At 42.0% G+C, this 19,221-nt stretch overlaps 1 protein-coding gene across 1 annotated transcript; it reads left to right on the forward strand.

Moving 5' to 3' along the window:
* Positions 1 to 1,712: 1,712 nt before the first annotated feature.
* LOC119513274 (putative neuroblastoma breakpoint family member 5) lies at positions 1,713 to 11,017 on the forward strand. The gene is made up of 4 exons (XM_037808326.1): positions 1,713 to 1,851; positions 3,716 to 3,818; positions 10,575 to 10,789; positions 11,001 to 11,017. The coding sequence occupies exons 1-4, from the start codon at positions 1,716 to 1,718 to the stop codon at positions 11,015 to 11,017; spliced, it is 471 nt and encodes a 156-aa protein (XP_037664254.1). The 5' UTR covers positions 1,713 to 1,715.
* Positions 11,018 to 19,221: the final 8,204 nt, after the last annotated feature.

The raw sequence follows: 19,221 nt of genomic DNA on the forward strand, positions 1-19,221 counted from the left end.
ATTTTTCTCAGCTGTGTATATTTCTTACAGGAACTTGACCTGAGCTCAAGACCCAATATCACAGGACTGAAGAAGCAAATGGAAGAGAGGAAGTCAGCATGTGTGGAGGTTGAGAATAACCAAAGATGGAAGAGGTAATGGTGGCACAAAGGTGGTGAGAATAAGAATGGTTTTCAGAGTGGGTTCTCAAACTTAAGGGGACATTGAAGACTGCCCATGACGTCAGCCCACCTGTCTAAGAACACTGTCCCATGAGCACTGGGAGAGTCCTCTACTCAGCTAAGAACTTGCTCACCTGGTCAAGGAGATGTAGAGCATGGACCGAGAGCTGGTTTATTCTGTTGGATCTCTATTGTCTGCCCGCCCACCTCTGTTCTTGACCTGAGCCTCTCTACCCCTGAACCCCATAGGACCTGTACAGGGTGAATCACTGGCCACCCTGGAGCCAAGTCCTTGATCTTACCATGTTCTGTGGAGGATGGAAAACACACATCACTGGTTTTAGGCCAACTCAATCATCCTACCAAGAAATACTCCTTAGACCTGCTCTAGCACCCTGTTCTATTTAATACATGGATGAATCGAATGAAAACATAAAAGATAGCATCAGGTATACAAGTCATTCCATGTATTCAAGGAGATCTATCAAAAATATCTTAATCACTTTGAAAGTGTGGAAACGGCTCTTGTGATTAAATGAAATCATGAAGGGAGAAGTGCAAAATGTAATGGTTAATGACTTTAGAAAACAAAGTATCCTCCTCATAGAGGAGGTTAGGGTTAGGTGGTGACTGTGAATCTGTAGTTGAATTTAGTGCAGAGCTGCCTTGGTGTCCCATGAGGGGGAAAGAAACAAATGTGATACTGGGATGAAGAAAAACAAGACATAGGAAAAAAACATTTTTTAGAAGTTTTTATTCATTCACTTAATACATAGTCCGCTATTTTTCTATACTTTGTAGTAGATGAGGAAAATATGGGGGAAGACCCAGAGAAGAATATTAAACTAATCTAAAAGTTTTACATTTTACACCAGAAGTAAAGCTTTACGGTCTGTTTTACTTTAAAAAGAAGGTGGTATGACTTGAGGACAGCCCTAAAGGAAATAATGATTTGGGGAGAAGATCACTGCCTTGGTATTTTTACACTCATACAAGAATGAATAATGAGAAATTGGCTTAGTTTTCTTGAAAGAGACATGCAGGTGGTGTCAGCACAAGGACACACAAATACTGAGAGTGGCTGCTGAGATGGACCCCACTGGTGGAGAACTTCAGGGGAGAGCAGTTGGCCTGTGCATCAGCATGGCCCAGGCCAATGGAAGGCAGAGGCTCCCAAGATTCCATGACAGCCCCACATCCTAATTCTGTTATTGAGATTCCAGGCAGTTACCTGGCGTGCTCGGCCCTCCCTCCAGCACTCTCGTTGGAGACGGAGCCACAGGCACTGCCTCTTGCTCTGAGCTCTGGCATCTTGAACCCTGTTTATATGGATAAGGAATCTCAAGAATTGTGGAGTAGTGATCAATGTTATCCTAACAGTAAGTTAAGAATTACAGTATCCTCCTCTCTATTTCTGCTTCAATGCATTTTATTTCACTTGTTTGTAATCCATTGTGTACTTGTTTCTTTCCCACAGTCTCGGTGTCCAACTCTTCTGCCTCCTGTTTCGCCATGGCAAACTCATGCAGCACTTCCTGTGATCCCAGGACAGAAATGAACATCCAGGAAATCAACCAGGAATTGTGCTCCCAGCTGGCAAAGTGCAAACAGGATTTCAGAGACCTCTGGGAGAAATTCCTTATATCCCAAGCTACTTCCTACTCCCTGGCCAATCAGCTACAGAAATATAGTAAGTCCTATGGGGTCACGGACACCAAAGTGTCCCTTTACATTTTATCCTTTTCTCTCTAATTCAAAATGAATTTTATCCAGATCACAATGTTGGGAATGTAACAATAGATATTTAACTTCCAATTTGCAGAGGATGTAAAATCAGAGGCCCAAGGGATTAAAATATATTTTCCAAGTTAGCTGTTGAGAGTGAAAGTAAAACATTCCCAAATTTTTAGTTTTCAGGGAAGGTAAAAAACGGTTGTTTCCCTTAGGAATGTGCTACAGTATTTCTCTAGGATCCTCTGTATACTGGATCCGATACTGAAAACATATCACATCACTTGTTGATCTAAATGCCTTGGGACTAATGGACTTCTATCAATTGAACCTTTCTACTGAGGCCCCATTGGCAAAGCACCGTTATAAAATTACCCTGGGGAAACGTCATGATAGTCCACTAGGCCTGCCTTGGAGGAGCTTAAAGATGAGTTTTCTTCTCACTGAAACTCTGGGGAAGAGACTCAGATGGAAAGAGGCAAGTCCTGCTTCCAGGAGCAGTCTTCCCTTCCACTTGAATCCAAGGAAACCATTTACCTTTCTGTGAGGTTGTGTGTGAATCTGGGGAATCAGAGCATCCATTACCCTCTATCTGCCTCTCCCTGAGCTGGAGAGCCTCTGTGCTTCACAGTGGCCAGCGGCTCCAGATGGGCCGTCAGGATCTGAGCTATGAGACAGGTGGTCAAAGTGAGAACGAGGCTGAGTGGAGGAGACCATTAGACCCAGGCAAACCAGGCAAAGAGGTGCTGCTGGCACGTGGGGCAGCCACTGCCCTCCCCATATTGTCCTTCAAAACTGGAAACCCATTGCTCTGAAGGGATCATGGGAACAGGGGTATGTGCAGAACAGAATGAACAATTACTTTGGAGTAAACCAATGGGGGGAGTGATTTGTTTCATTGAAAATGATTTACATTTAGAAAGTAAAACTTAAAGCCTGCTAATAGGGAATTAAAGGAGAAAGCTTCTAGGAATGGATAAACTTAGTTTATGAACATCTTTCCTCATTATTATAATATAAATGGGAAAAATGAAGTTGAAGAAGTAGCATATCTCCCAAAAACTGTGTGTGAAGATAACAGTGCACTGGAGAACAGCAAGGAGCCTGGGGCCAGAATTCCTGGGTTCACATCCAAATTGCTTGTCTTCTGTGCCCCTGAGCTCAATTTCTGATAAAATGGTCCTATAGGAGTACCTATAATGCTGAATGGATGAACTTTAATGGATAGATGAGTTAATTTTTATCAAATTCTTATAGCAGGGCCAGGCACTGTAAAAGTAATAACATTTTATTACTTCTTTCTTTCTATTCCTTTTAATTCAAACTTAGTAGTATTTGGTCTCATTTGTTTCAGACACTTATGGTCTTAAGGCTTATATTTTACACAACTGTTTCTAGATAATCTATATTATCTCTGTAATATTAGAAATTCTTGAAACTCCCAGCAGAAGGAATATATCAGCCAGACAGTCTGAGGCCTTCCCAGCACACAATAAATCTCTACTTCAGCTCTATTGCTTAATGTTTTACCTAAGGGGTTGCAAGGTTTGTACTGAGACCCAGGATTTGTTGTCACATCTGAGGGGATGTGAATTTGGATCAATTCACTGCAGTTGGGTCATCTTTTCCAGGTTACTTTACCTGTCTATGAGCTAGTCATGCAGTTGAGAGATAGAGAAATGAAGATGTGGAAATCCCAGCAGAGAGCCTTGTCCGGGGGTTATTTTGGGCCTTGGGATGGACGCTGCATCCTCCCTTGAAGGCAGTGACCACAGCAGCATGTCCAGCTTTCCACTGAGCCAGGCGTGTCTTTCTTTCCTCAGAGGCTAAAGAGCATAAGGACATCCTGGAGTCTGTGCTGGGGGAGAAGCTGCAGTTTGAGGAGGAGGAGCTGGCAGAGAAGCCTGGAGCAGCTACAAGGCTCGGGTAAGGAGGGCTCCACACAGTGCTGGCTGGTGGGAAGGTGGACAAACCTCAGCCATGGGGTAGCTCAGCCAGGAGAAACAGGGGAAGGGCAGAAATTTACAAGCCATGTGCAGGTCAGACAAGTATTTATCAAACAATTAAAGAACAGTCAAATGGTAAATGTCATTAATCAGAGCCTCCTTTCTTCTTTCTATATTTCTATGAGATCATGGCTTGTCTTTCTTTCATTCAAAACAATGCTTTTTCTTGACTCTTCATTCTTTTGTCTTTTCTTCCTTTCAATGCACACCAGCTGTACCGCTCCCACACCTCTATCTGGCTCTGTGTCCACTCTCCATGTAGTGCACTCCAGGTTAGACAAAGGAATGGGCATGGGGAGAGGGGAGGGCCTGAAGGGACATCTTTAGGGAGCAGAATTGGGACTGAACTGGTCTTGTTTTCAAAGAGTAAAGCAGGGGGGTATATCAAGGAATCTTTCAGGTGGTGTCTCTGAGAAGCTGAAGGCCTTTTTAAACTTCATACTTTTGCAACAGGCAGGTCACCAAATACGATGCAAATTTGGGGAGAAAGCTTCTTGGGGATAGTCAAACAGATGCCTCTGTCAAATCAATACAACCTATCATTCACCTATTTGCATTCTCAAATTATCTCTTGTGTCCCATCTTAGGACATACAATTCCCCAATTAGTGATCAACCACAGGAGCTGATACAGCTACAGGAGAAATTACAAGTAGGGAGAGAGCTGTCTCACCAAATCAAAAAGCTCTTCCAAGACCCACCTTCACAGAATGAGCCTCACAACGGCCAGTGGCCAAGCTTTCGACATAAAATAGATCAAGGACGCAAGCTGGCAGAGCACCTTCACCAAAAGCTCTGGTCAGGTACATTGGCCACGGGCCCTGATGACATGGAGCTGCTCTAATTCCCAGGGTCACAGGAGGCACCACATCTCCCCACCTCCACACATGGCATCTGCACCTGCTGTCTTCTTTGGCAGTGGACATTTGAGGCCAAAACAGGAGCAGGACTGCCTGGGTGGGAGCACAGACAAGAAACCCACTGGGTTGGAGATCAGAGGATGTCAGATGTCTCCTTCATCCCTGATAGAATATGGCCTTTTGGGAAGCAGGAATCATCCACAGAGTTTTATGGACCAGAGTAAGGATGGGAGAGGAGGTAGCTTGTGAGAGTGGAAAGAGCCCTGAAGTAAATATCAAAGTTTCTCCATCTGTAGCCTGAGCACAGTACTTTCTAACTGTGCACCAAGCGTTGATTTATCCTTGTGGATTTGGGTTTCCTCAAGTGTAATATGGGTCAAATAGTGTCTTGCAAAATTATGGTATCATCAAAAATGTGATATTCATGAATTCCCCTCAGAAAAAGCAAAGACCTTCTGTTTGGAGTTAGTTTAGTTTCTTGTTGTAACAGCATGTGGTAGTAGGAATACTGGTTGATACTGGAACACTTTCCATAGAGAATTTCCCAGGTTCACAGAGCGGGAGCAGATTTGTAGGTCTCCATGGAAGCCTCAATGTAGAGAGGGAAGAGGTCAGGATTTTCTTAAATACTGTAGAGAAAGGAGTGGGTCTGTGTTGGAGCCCTGATGGGCCATGAACCTGCTATGTTTGGCATCCAGCTTTGTGGCAGGTGGAAGTTATAGCTGGAATAGTTAAAAGAATTTATGGACAAGTAACGTCTTTAACATTTTGACCAATGCCATGGTAACGATCCAGATCTGAAACAATTTCCCTGACAGATTAGAAAACCAATTCAGTTCATTTTCTTAAAAAAAACAAAAATGGGACCTTTCAGTAAAATTCTCAGTGTATCTTGAAATCACCCTAAATAATTCTGTCTCAAAGAGCAAATGGACCACTTGTTTGTAACAGGGGGCGCTTGAACTACTTAGCGTATAACTGGACATTTTAAAATCTGTTTCCAGGAAATCATGAAGATGAGGAAGGTGAAGCAGAAGAACTACTGGTTCCCAGGTAACAATGAATGATGAGGTTTGGTAATGAGCGGGGAAAACATGGACTGTGTCCCCAAATGAACAAAGAAGACAAAAGTAATCTCAGATTCCACATGCAGGGGTAAAGAAAAAGTGCTGACTGGACTGATGTCATCCTCTTCACCATAAGTGACATCATCCTCAGAAACCAGGTTGCTATTCTCCTTATGGTACTGGGAGAGTTATCTGGACCTGATGTGAACGAATGTGCACTCACAGAGACCACATGTTCTCTCCCATGGGATTAAAACTGGGATGAGACATTTGTCTGCTTTCAGCACAATTTGCCTGAGATTTGGGCAGATATTTAATAGAAAAGAACCAGAGGAAAATTACATATGTGAAAATATTGAGAGAAACTCACAAGGAGGCACTGATATTGTGGAATCTACAATGTCTTAGTGGCAAGAATTCCAAGGGTCTCTGCACATAAAACTGAATGCAGTGTATGGACAAAAGTGAAAGTCTCTGTTATTGTTGTCCCTGTGACCCATGTCTCATGAGTATGTACCATAGGGAGAGCTAAGCCCCCTTCATCTGACATTTTGTGACTGATACCCTTGTCACCTATGGCTCTCTCTCTCCTGCCCCTAGGAACTAAAATTTGCCATCATCATAGATTTATTTTCTTCCATTTTGAGTGACTGAAAAATTTGCTTTCCGTGACCTCTCTTATGCCCCCTGTCATGGCCAGCTGGATCTGTGCTGTAAATCCCCCTTGATTTATGATTCTATCTTGTCAACTCTACCATGCTCATTAGTGACATAAAGGAGACACAGAAAGTTGATGAAGGCATTCAGGTCTCACTGGAAGAATGCTGTTTGACCAGCTCAAGTCACCATGACCTGCTGGATTCCCAAAGGCCTCCCAGCAGCAGCGGGTTCACCTTGGGTGACCATGAAAACTGCTTTGCTCCTGATGATGCCCGTGAGTACTCCGTTGTAAAGAGAATGAATTTCCACCTGGCCACCTAGGGGGTTTCTTGTTCTTTCTGCTTACCATCTGTTTCTAGATTCCATGGTTCCTAGTTTCTATCCCCCATCTATCCTCAAAAATAGCAGATGGTCAACACCATGACCATGGCCTTTGCCAGGTTCTTCCCCTCAAGGCCAGTCTTAGACTTGGACCTCCTCCCCCACCCCATGAATGGTCACAGAACCTGTTGTCTGTGTAGGACCAAACATTCCCTTCTATCTGAGTGTTTATACATTTCATCCATCGGGTTAGTAACAGTGGCTATCCTCATCTAAACAAAGAACAATAAGGATATCTGATTGAGTAAGTTTCTATCTTGTGGAAAAAAACCCTGAATGCATAGAGGCCAAGTTCCCTGTGAAATCTGGTTGAAAAAGAGATGTTAGCTATTTGCCCAGACTCAGGAAAGAGGACATTGTGATGAGATCTACCTGATCATGGGTAGTTTGCCTGACAGATCAGGAAAGCAAACTTGGTCACATGTCACAAGACACAACCTGAGTTTTGCAGAAATATTCCTTTCATTATCATCTGTTATCACACCAAGATTACTTCTATCCATGCATTTAGGCAACACCTTGTTTTTGTAATACTTAAAGAAGGAACTCCTTAATGTGACTGTCCCTGTCTGAATTTATTTGCAGAAAAACCTGACAGTAAGGAGGAAGAAGGTCAAGAGCCAATGGCCCCAAGGTAACTGAATAATCATGGGCTGTTAAAGCAAGGGTGATCTTTCTAGATCTCGGATCTAGTGGAAAACAGAAAATACAGCAATTCCTGTCATAGTATTTCAGCCACCCACAAAGTATCTCCTTACGTAAGCTGATTTCTCTCTAGTAAGTCTATCAGTCCCAGTCTAATTCATCTTTCAAGTTTAGTAAGCGTGTGTCAGTCTGACTCAAAATAAACTCACTAGTGTTGGGAACTTTTTGTATTCTCAGAAATCACCTGTTCTCTTCTATGTGGATAAAACCAGAATGAGATACTTAGCTGCTTCTTCATGGCTGGCTTTAGATTGTAGGCAGATACTTTATAGCAAGAAAAGTAACTAGAAAACCATGGTCCTTATCGTGGGAGACTACTGAGTGAAAGAGGCCTAGAGTCTTAGGATCTTTGGAGGTCTAACAATACCTCAATAAGGTTTATTCACTTGGCCTCTAAATGAAAATGAAGTAAAAAAATTAATTCAGAAGAGTTGAAGAAACTCTTATGCTTCTCTGAGTGTGCTGTGAGTCATTACGGTACCATGAATGTCTCATCAGTATTTTATGCACTCAGTCCTCTAAACACCTGTGGCTCTAACTCTCCTGCCCTATTGGCAGAACACTGTGCCCTGGTGAGAGCAGGCTTGTTTCCTTCCCCTTTTAGGGATGTCCCCTTACCTCTAGGAACTCTCCACTAAACTTCCGAAAAGGACTAGCTCGGATGCAATAGTGTGTTGTGCCATCATTCTTTGTTTAAGCATCTATCTTCCACACCCCTCCACTCTCACTAGGGTGATGCAAAAACAAGAGCAAAGGAGTGAACAGCAGGACTCCTTGGATGAAGGCTCTTTGGCTCCCTTCTGTTGCCCTGATCTGTCGGACTCCCATGAGCCTCTCAGTAACGTGGCCCTCACAGGCGATGAGCTGGAAGTCTGCTCTCCTCTGGATGAGGCCAGTGAGTACCCCTAGTATAGAAACAAATCTGCTACTGGCCTTCCAGGTCATCTCTCTATTCCTTGTGCTCTCTACTTCTTGTCTCGGTTGAGACATGTGGTCTCTGAAGGTGGCCCTGCTGACCCATCTTTGGTTGGATACTTGTTGGTGGTGGGGAGGTGGAGGGGATCTTCGCACTCTTCCTGGTCTTCTGAAACGTGTCTCTCCCCCAGGCATTCTCTCGGTAGTGGAGGGGGGAGGAAACTAGTGAGGCAGAGTGGGGAGAATGAAGGGATCAAGAAAAATTCCAGGTACCACTGCAAGACATGCACACATGTGACTGCAAGAGCTCCCTCTTTAAGAGGACATCTTGAATATCCTCAAATATTCTTGTGAATATTCATCCCTGAACAGTGTCTCTTGAGCACATATTCATGTTGAGGAGGTCAGTGCTCCTGACTCTGATTTTGGGACATGGTGATTTCATTGTTCCTCAGCGATCAGTCCCAGTCTGTCTCTTTTCTAAGTTGGATTGTCTGTCCAAAGAAGTCCTCTGAGTGCCAGATGTTTAGCACACGCATGGTCTGGGGCAGCAGCCTTCCCTGAAGCAATGCCTGGCTATTGACACACACGTTCCTATGAACGGTCAAGGATCCTGTAATCTGTGTAGCACAAAATATTTTTTCTGATTTTAAGAGTTATGGTATTTGCATAAGTTCTTGTGTTTGCAATGTGTGTAGAGAGAACTGCTTAATGTGACTGTCCCTGTTCACATTTATTTGCAGAACATCAGAGCAGCCATGAGGGTGAAAGAGGACAACAGTCAGTGGCTCCCAGGTGAGGCTGATAATCAGGGGCTGCTTATGTCCTGGTGTCATCTAGAGACCTCAGGTCCAGGGAAGACAGAGCCAGATCATTATACCTATTTCATCCTTTCTGCCAACCATGAAATATCCATATAAAGACTCCTGTCTGTTTTCCCAGCAGATTGCTTTTTCGACTTATGCTTCCTATTAATATGCTAAGTGTATTAGCCCCAAAGCAGTCTGATGCTATATGAAATAATGTATGCCTTGGATTTCCTGAACTCTAGGGATCAGCTCTTGCACCTGTCTCAATATGGGGATGAGATGCATTTCCACAACAGCTTGTTAGCAACAAAAAAATACAAAACTAGAAACTGGGGGAAAATATATATATATATAGTGTCACAATATTTAGAGAAAGAGACCAAAAAGGCACAAGGACACTGGGAATCTTCAAGGCATTGAGAATTCACTGGGCCAACACTGGGTATTCACAGGGCCAACACATATAAAATTCACAACATTTATGCACAATGTTTAAAGTCACTCTTGTGGTTAACTGTGAGTGCTCTGGGTCATCACACTAGCATACATGGTTAGATCCTTGAGTCTGTTTATCATCAGCATGCTCTGTGGTCAGGGCACTGGGTGCCAGCTATTGCTCTCTCTCTCTCCTGCTTTCTTTTTTTTTTTTTTTAAATTCTTATTAGACTTCTTGTGGGTTTACAGAACAATCATGCAAGAAATATAGGATTCCCCTCCACCTCCCCACCACCAACATGTGCATTAGTTAGGAAAATAAGATATAATTGATAAGAGCACTTTTCTTCTAATTATACTGTTTTAACAGTAGTTACATTTGATAAAATTGATAAAAGATTAGTACATTAGTACTATTAACTATTCTCTATAGTTCATATAGGGATATTTTTCCCCATCATCCCTACCTATTCTCTATTTTTCCATGCATGTCTTAATTCTCATCTGCCCATACGCTGCATAAAGCGGATATCAATCACAAGGTTTTTACAATCACACAGTCACAAGATGAAAGCTACAGACTTCCACAGTGATTATCAAAGATCAAGGCTACTGGATTACGTTTCAACAATTTCTGGTATTTCCTTCTGGATATTCCAATACATTAGAAACTAAAAGGAAATGTCTATATGATGAGTCGGCAGTCACAATCATTTGTTAAATCCTAACGTCTCAGTTAACAACTCCTCCCTATCATTTGACACACATAGAAATCTCTAATGGAAGCCCTTATAACATTTCATTTGCTTGTTCCACTCTTAAATTTACTCTCCCTTCCACCTCAGGAGCTTTGAATTCCTGATTCAATCCCAGGCAGGGGAGTTATCAAAGCTACGACAAAAAATAGAGGAAGGGAGGCAGGTATCCTTCCTACTCAAACAGCACTTTGAGGACCCTGTTACTCACAATGACCCTGACAAGTACGAGACACAAAGCTTCCTTGGACAACTGGCTGAGGGACATCAGATGGCAAAGCACCTCGCCTGTAAACTCCACACAGGTAAGTTGGCCCAGGCTCTGCTTCCACTGATCTAGTCCCCATTCCTAGACTCCATACAGCAGCAACTCCACAAGATATATTTATACCTGCATTTCCTGCATTTAGCTTCACGTTTGGGAACACGACAGGATCAGATCTGCCTGGGCAGGAGCACATGAGCAGCACACTGGGGTGGAGGTCATGGGATTAAAAATGTCTCCTTCATCCCCAGTGCAACTTGAACTTTAGGGCAGATGGCAGCGTCTCCCAGTGTCCATGGGCTGAAAAAAAGGACGTGAGAGCAGGCATCTTGTTTGATTGAATAGAGCCTCTTGCTAATGTGAAAGCTTCCCAGCCTCTAGTCTGAGCATTGCATTTATTAAATGTGGGCTATTGATTTTTCCATCCTGGATTTCAGTTTCCTCGTTTGTAAAATGGCTGCAATATTGTGTTGCATGGTTTTTGCAGCAATCCAATGAGTGAATATACATGAAATCATTTCAAGAAGACAGGAAACTTCACTATAGCAAAAGTTTAGAGACTCCATGAAATAGAACTGGAGGTCAACCATGGTCTATAAAGGAACATGTTACATAGGGAGCATTTACCCTGATTAAACAGCACGTGCCAACCTGCAGATCCCCGTGAAGTCCTTGGATGTATCGAGGGAAGGAGGACAGGTCTTGCAGACCTCTCCTTAAAGACAGGAGTACATTCTATGTGTGGGCTGTGTTGGGATAGAGCCACTGAGCTCTGTGGGCCAGGCTTGCGGCAGGTGCAGTACAATTGGAGAACTCCAGAGAAAAGATGGAGAAATATCCTGTGAGATGAGGAACAGAAGACATTGTTCACATTTGCCCAATTTTACACAGAGAATACCATGACGGTGGGATTAGAGGCACCTTGCCAGTTGAACCAGAAATTCATGCCAGGCCATTCCTGCAAAAATAAAGTATGAGAATTTCAGTAGAGCCTCTCACTGGATTCTGATCTGCTGCTGGATAATTTAGGTCTCCATGCATGCATAGGATGTTGCATTTGTAAAGGGCAAAATGGGAACTATTAATGTCACTCTGGACTCTTCTGAATTTTTTTGCAGAAAACTATGAAGATGAGGATGACAAAGAAGAATTACTCGATCCAAGGTAAAAAGTGGATAACAAGTGTCTGGTAGTGTACAGGTTAAACATGGGGGATATCCGGAAATACCATGCAAAGACGTACAAGGTAGTCATGCAATCTAGACACTAAAATGAACAAAAACTAATGAACATCCAATATCAAGTCGAGAAGCAATGATGACAAGGCCTTTTTAACGAGGGTGTCTATGTTCTTTGTGGTACTTGGAGTCACACTTTCCTAAGTGAACTAACTAGTCTCAGGGATTTCCTGCACTCAAAGAAACCAGATGTTCTCTCCTGTATGGTCAAAACCAGGGTGAACTGCCTAACAGTCTTCTGCACTGTTAGCCTTAGTTCGTTGGCAATGAGCAATGGCTGCTACGTCTTTCCTGCCTCCATGCCAGTCGCACTGTATCCTAGTCAGATTAGGATTGTTTTTTGATCCTTACAGCAATGGCCCCTTGCGTTCTGACACCTCCCCCTTAGATTTCCTATCAGGACCACCTGGGACATGGTGGTGTCCAATCCGTCTTGCATTAATCATCTGTCCTCCCAACCCTACTAGGCTCAGCAGTGAACTGGAAGACACAATGGAAGAAGTCCTGCAGGACTCAGTGGATGAACATTATTTGAGTCCTTCCCATCACTACAACCTGTCTGATTCCCAACAGCCTTCATGCAGCACTTCCTCTCACTTTCAGCAACATGGAGTCTGCTGTGTTCCAGATGTAGACAGTAAGTACTCTCATTGTAAGGAAAATAAATTTGCAAGGGCCTCAGAAGTATCTACAGATGCTTTCTTCTCAAAACTGTGTCTAGACTGAGAGGTGTTGTCTTGCAGATAGGTCCTATCGATCCATCTTGGTTTGAATCAGATCCTAGGACAGAGTTTTTCCACATGTGGCAGGTGGGTTAGGTTGCTTTACTGTATTCTTAGTTTCAGGCTCTGACTTTCTCACCCTGGCCCACTTTGGCAAGTGCAGGCCATTGATCCCAAGGTAGGCCAGAGTGGGGAGACTGCTGTGACCATGGCCACCGTGCAGCCGTCATGAGCACACACTCAGAGCAAGTTTCTGTCAAGTCTCCTTCCTTAAGGTGGTCTTCCCCACTCTCCTGCAGTGACCTTACCCATTGCATTTCCTTACCTGCACCCGCCAAGCTCCACTGGTCTTCTTTTGATTTGATCCAGGATAAATCTTAACCCTCAACTGCACCTTTGAAGTAGAAGTGTGAAATGTGAGGAGGAAAAGCCCCTTTTACAAAACCTAATTTAGAACTTGATCTGAGCCAGCAGTTCCCGTACAGGCCTGGAGGCGGCTTCTCATCAGTCCCAGAGGTGCAGTCCTGTGCTATTCTGCATGGGCCTTCCGACTCTTCTATTTCTGATGGCCACATCTGAGCTGGCCTTAACAGTAGGACTTTGAAAGTCAGCCTAAAGGGACTTCTGTCCACCAGTACACGCAGAGGGCAGATTTCTAAAAGGCAGAGAGCATGAGTTTTCTTAGACCTTTGACCTCTCTACTTTCACCTCACATTACCACTTGTCCATGCCCAGTGAAGTGTCCAGAACAACACAAGTCGGTTGAATCTTGAGGTCAAAGATTGTAAGAGAACCTGGTAGTGAATGAACTTTGGGAAAAGGGGTACAGCAGCCAGCTTTATGAAGACCCAGGGAGATCAAGGATATCAGAAACACATTTCCCTTGGTCAAATGCCAATGAGAAAGGAGAATGTATCTGAAATTGAAAGAAAGAAGACTAAAATCTTTACAGCCAGTGGAGAAGCCTATGGGAGAAGAGATAGCAAGAACCAAAGAAAAATAGGGCTTGTTGGGACAGTAGTTCTATATCATGTGATCATGGAAAAAGCATCTGGTGAATGCCTTGAAACCACCCCTTGACATTAAGATTTAAATGGTCTGAAGTGGGTTTTGGGCACCAGCATGTTTAGAAACGTCCTCAGGCAATTCCTATCAGCCACTAGAGATGAGAAGGGACATTGGACTTCTAGGATCTTAGGTTATCAGCCTAGGAAGATCCCAAGTTTGTGGCTGCCTCATAGACAAGCAAATACAGTTAGTATAAACTAGAAAATAGAGGGAAGCAAAGGAGTTAGGTGGATGAGTTGGACACATAATTTCTCTGTTTGGAGCACAGTTTCTCAAACTTCTTTCATTATAAGATAAACTAACATATAAATATTACATGGACACCTAGTATACAGAAAACCAAACCTGTGCTTAAGTGCAATGGAATGCAATATTTTCTTTATACTTGCATAATACAATCTGAGATTCCCATTCAAATTTATTGATTTCCCAGCCTGTTAAAGGGTATGTAACATATTTTCAAAAATTTATTTAGATCAATTTCTGTTTTAATTAGAAATCCCACAAAGAACCTTTATGCCTCATTGAACTAAAGAGAATAGTAAATAAAATGAAACTTAGGAAAAGATTGTATCTTAATACTACTTTATGAAATAGTTTACATTGGCAAGAAATATAAGACAATGTTTCCTAAGGAGTAGTTTCTGGAAAAAAAATTAAGGAAAAAGAATCTAGTAAAACCAAAACTATGTTTTCACTTTGCATTTCAAACTCGTTTTCTTAGACTGTGAGAATATTTCTAGACATGCCCCTAGATGTGAACAGCTATGAATTCAGCCTGAGGGAATGAGGAAGATGAATTGGGCCACCATTAAGCTCCCTGCTCTTTTCTCTTGTCATTCTGCCCTTTCCTTTACTTCCTGAGACTCTTTGGAAGAACACCTGCACCATTTCTTCTGTACAGTGTGGGTCCATTTCCAGGCAAGGTGACCCGTATCCTCTCATGTCTGTTGTGCCTCTAGATTGGAGCCTTTCCTCTCCCTCCCCCGACCCCACACATGGAAGGAGCCTGAGGCCTGGCTTCTAGGCCAAGGTTGTCACTAGCAGGTCATGTGTGTCTAGTTCCTTACCTTTTGTCACCAGTCTCCTCACCTGTGAAAGGTGGATCTGGACTTGGATGGGCCTCTGTTTTTCACATTCTGGAGTTCCTCCCGGAGTCCTTTTCCCTCCTTCCTAAAAGGAATGAGACTCCAAATTCAAGAGGTTCTCTTTACCTTCCATATGTCCTCCAGCAGTCCCTTTCTCAATTTTCATGCTGATTCTTAGTACAAGCTTCGCCTGGCTGGCTGGTGAAAAAGCCTTGACTTTGCTCTAGATAAAGGGGAGGGAGGAGCACAAATGGGCAGCTGAGGAAAGGGTGGTAGGGAAAGGACTTGGCCTCTGTAGCAGTGAGACCAAGCGATGAGAAGGGCCATCACTAGCTCCTGGTATGCAGTGGGCATCACTCTGTGCTACTCCACAGCCTGCAATGTAACTTAGGGAGGTGTTTCTTTGATCCATGGATATCACTGACCCCTGAGTCAAAGTGTATCTCACCCTTTTAGGCTCATAGTTTCAATAGGAGCTCAGTGGGCTCTGGCCTCTATCTCAATTTAGCAATCACACCAGTCTCACATATCAGCAGGATTTGACAAGCCTGTCAATTGATTTGTTTTCTTTTCCATCTTAGGTATTAAGTACTTATGGAAGATACCACAAGTATGGATGAAATTTGATTAAAAAAAAACCTCTACCTGATGAAAAAACTGTAAAACAGCATCTCAAGTTAAATTCCAAACAGACTCTTGGAGTCATTCATCACCGGGAATCAATTTCAGAACTATCAACCTCTCCGTACTTTGAATCCAGAAGGCTCTATTGACTGAAAACGTCACCCTCCTTCCATCTTCAAATGGCATAAATACCTAGGAGGACCAATGGCACATTTGACAGACATGTATGAGAGGCCTTAATCCTTGCTCCTTTCCACCCCAAACCTGGTTTTCACTGGATTGAGAAGAAGGAGGAAGAAACAGCAGTCAAATTGGACATTCTTTGACAGCAGATGGGATGTGCTAGGAAGCATAGAGCTTTAAGAGTGTTGTGGTCTTGCGCAAAATGTTTAACCTGAATTTAATTATGAGGAAATTATCAGACAACTACAGAATCTATTCCATTCAACAAGCAAAGCTACCTGTCCTCTTCAAACAGCCAACTCCACAAACAACTACAACAAACAGGTGTGGCTACAGTTTTGGTTCAAAGGTAAGGACTTACTTTGTAGTCATTTTGAACCAAAAGTGTGTCCTCACAGTTTCCTTGTTGTTGTTCATGGTGATGTTGACTTTTTTGAAGAGGCCATGTCAGGTTTCTGGTACAATGTTCTACATTCCGAAGTTGCCTGGTTATTTTCCTCATAACTAAGTTCAGATTCACATTTTGGGTAAGATTACTCAACAATTACCAAAAGATTGAGTACCTCTTAGTGCATCCTATTAGAAGGATGATTGTCCAATCACCTGTTCACCTTTGTTACTGTGATCCAAGGTCTGGTCACTCGGGTAAGGAGGGGTCTGTCAGATATTGGCATTGTACAGATACACTATTTTCTTTATAATTAAGTAATCTGGAGAGAGGTACTTGGAGAATATTGAATATCCTGTTCCTGAATAATATTCTTCTAAACTTCTAGCATCTATTGATTATCCCTGCTCCTTGAGAATAACTATGTTTGTGTTTGCATATGGGAAAATTTCTAATTTATTCACTCTTTTTTTCTTCAATTTGCTATTACTCTGCTGTAAAAAACAGCTTTCCAGCCATGTTTCCTACCTTTACAATTTTTTGATATGACTATAGAGTCATGAATTTTTCTCTTTCAAGATGTTCCAATCCATTATTATCATCAATATTTTTGTTTCATATCGATATATGTTAACATAAATATTACTTCTCCTATTCATATTTATGTTCAGAATTCATATGCTATAGACTATATTTACCATATATATTAGATTCTATTTACTGTATTTCTCTATGCTATTTCTTTTCTGTGAGTGTGTGATTGTTGTGTGTGCTATATTTTCTTGAAGAATAATTGTATGGTATTGATCAAATCGAAATAAAAACTTACTTACTTGTCAAATATCTTGTATTTGGTTTACCATTTTTAAAAGACATCTTTTCACTTTAAACTTCTACCCCCTGATGATCAATGACCTTATTCAATTTCCTCATTTCTTCTATTTTTACTTGCCACTTATTATGGTACTAATTCTACCTTATTAAAATCCACCATTTATCTTTCCACCTGCTTGCCACTTGGTTTAGTTTTTATTTTAGTTCTACAGTGAAACACATTCATTGCTCACTGGCAGTTCATCAGTCAAATATTTCTGGTCATCTCTGGTTAGTAGATTTCTTACAGTGGGGTCAGGATTCCCTGGGTACTTGATGTTTCATAATGTTTCTCTACTTTCATGATACGTGGGTGCCTTGTCTGGATATAAAGTACTGGCTCAAATAATTCTGGACAGTATTTTTTTCTAAATACTGACTTTGTTGTGTCCTGTTGAGAGGTAGAATTTAAGTTGATTTGCTCATCTTTCTATGTGAATCGGCGTCCTCCACACCTCCTGTAGGTTCTAAGATTTTTTTAATTTCTTTTCTTTCTTTTTTTTTTTTTTTTTTTTGTTTTTTTAAGCAGTTTTTTTGAGACATAGTCAAACACCATACACATGGGAGTTAATACTTATTAGTAGGGGATTTGTGTTTGGGGTGATGGAAAAGTTTTGGTAATGGATGGAGGTGATTGCAGTGCAACACTGACAATGCATTTAACACCACTGAAGAATACATTTGAATGTGGCTAAACAGGGAAATTTCAAGTAGTATGTATTACTAGAATAAATATTTTTAAAAACCACATAGGGATGTACAACACACTCAGTGAACCCTAATATTAACAATGGACTATATAGTTAAAAGTATAATAATAATATTGTTTCATCAGCTGTAATAGAGGTACCAAAATGCTGTAAACCATTAGTAATGTGTGTGTTAGGTGGGGTAAATGGGAACTCTATTTTCTGTATGATTTTTCTGGAAACCTACAACTTCTTCATAAAAATAAACAACCTAGAATACCTAAGAATGAATATTTAAAAAGAAAACTGATGAGTATAGCCACAGAACACTCAAATTGAAAAACAGTCTGGAAAGTTATTTCAGAAAGACAGTTTAGAGGTCATTTGATCTGTTCCCCAAGGGAAAAATAGAAAAGGAAAATATTCTATCACATGGAAACACCATTTTATTTATCACCTCAGTGTCCTGGTGTTACTAAACATGGTTATATACAGTTGAAACACCTGTTATTCAAAACTGGTGATGATAACATTTGAAATTTTGGGTTAATGATTTGCACTGTGTGTCATCAGTTTGAATTTTTTTTTTTTTTTTTAAAGTAGAGAATTTAAGGTTTATTAGAGGAAGAAAGCAGAAGAAAGCAGGTGGGAGCCATTAGAAAAGAAAGAAAGGAAAAATGGCTCCGGCTCTCCATCTGAGAGCAGCATTTTTTAAAGGAAAACCCACGTTGGGTATTGGGGTGGAAGGTCCTGCTGAGTGTGTTCTGGGCCTCGACTGGGTGAGTGCTTATCAGTTTTTGCTGACTGGTTACTAGGGTTTTAACACACTACTCTTCTTTGTTGTGCACTATATTATCTATGTGGAGGAAGCAGGCCTTTTGGCTTGTTTGGGGTCATTCATCTTTATGGGGATATCTGATCTTGGCTTGTCTGCCCCCTGGATTCTAGGTGCCACTGTGACTGGGATTCCTAAAACAGCCTTCAACCCTTAGTTTATGGCACACTTGGTATTTATGAGATAAGCAGCAGGGCCCATGGATCAGACATTCCTTCTATATGCTAGACTCTTTTTCTGGGGCCTGACATTCCTGCCTTTTATTTTTAATAAAAAATTGGTACGGGTTTGGGTACAATTTTGGGTTAATGCTTTAACTTAGCTCGAAGTAACCTTTATAGGGGAAAAGGGACGTCGCCGTTGTTTCTTAGCTGCTTCCAGCTGGGTTTGGACGGAGTTGGGGCAGAGTTGCTTTGAACTAAGTTTCAGCATTATTAGATTGATGTTTGGATATTTTCTGCTGGAACCAGCAGGTAATGAAGATTTTGCTGCAGCAGGAGCAGATTTTCAATCTTTCGTTGTAGCAGGAGTATGTTTTCGGAGTTTTGCTGGTTAGTCACGGCTGCTATTGACCACACTGGCAATTACAGCTCCGGGAGGTATCTTCTTTGTACAGTTGTAGCGCAGCATTGTTGGTCCTCTGGGAAACAGGACGGTGGGTTCCAGGGTTTCATTGGTTGTTTCACAGCACCCTGTGGCACCATGCAGCAGAGCTAGTCTGGAGGCAGTGTTCACCGAAAAGCTTAAGTGATTGAGTCTTTTCT

This window comes from Choloepus didactylus, chromosome 2 (assembly GCF_015220235.1).
Source record: "Choloepus didactylus isolate mChoDid1 chromosome 2, mChoDid1.pri, whole genome shotgun sequence".
In the NCBI taxonomy this organism is placed as follows: Eukaryota; Metazoa; Chordata; class Mammalia; order Pilosa; family Megalonychidae; genus Choloepus; species Choloepus didactylus.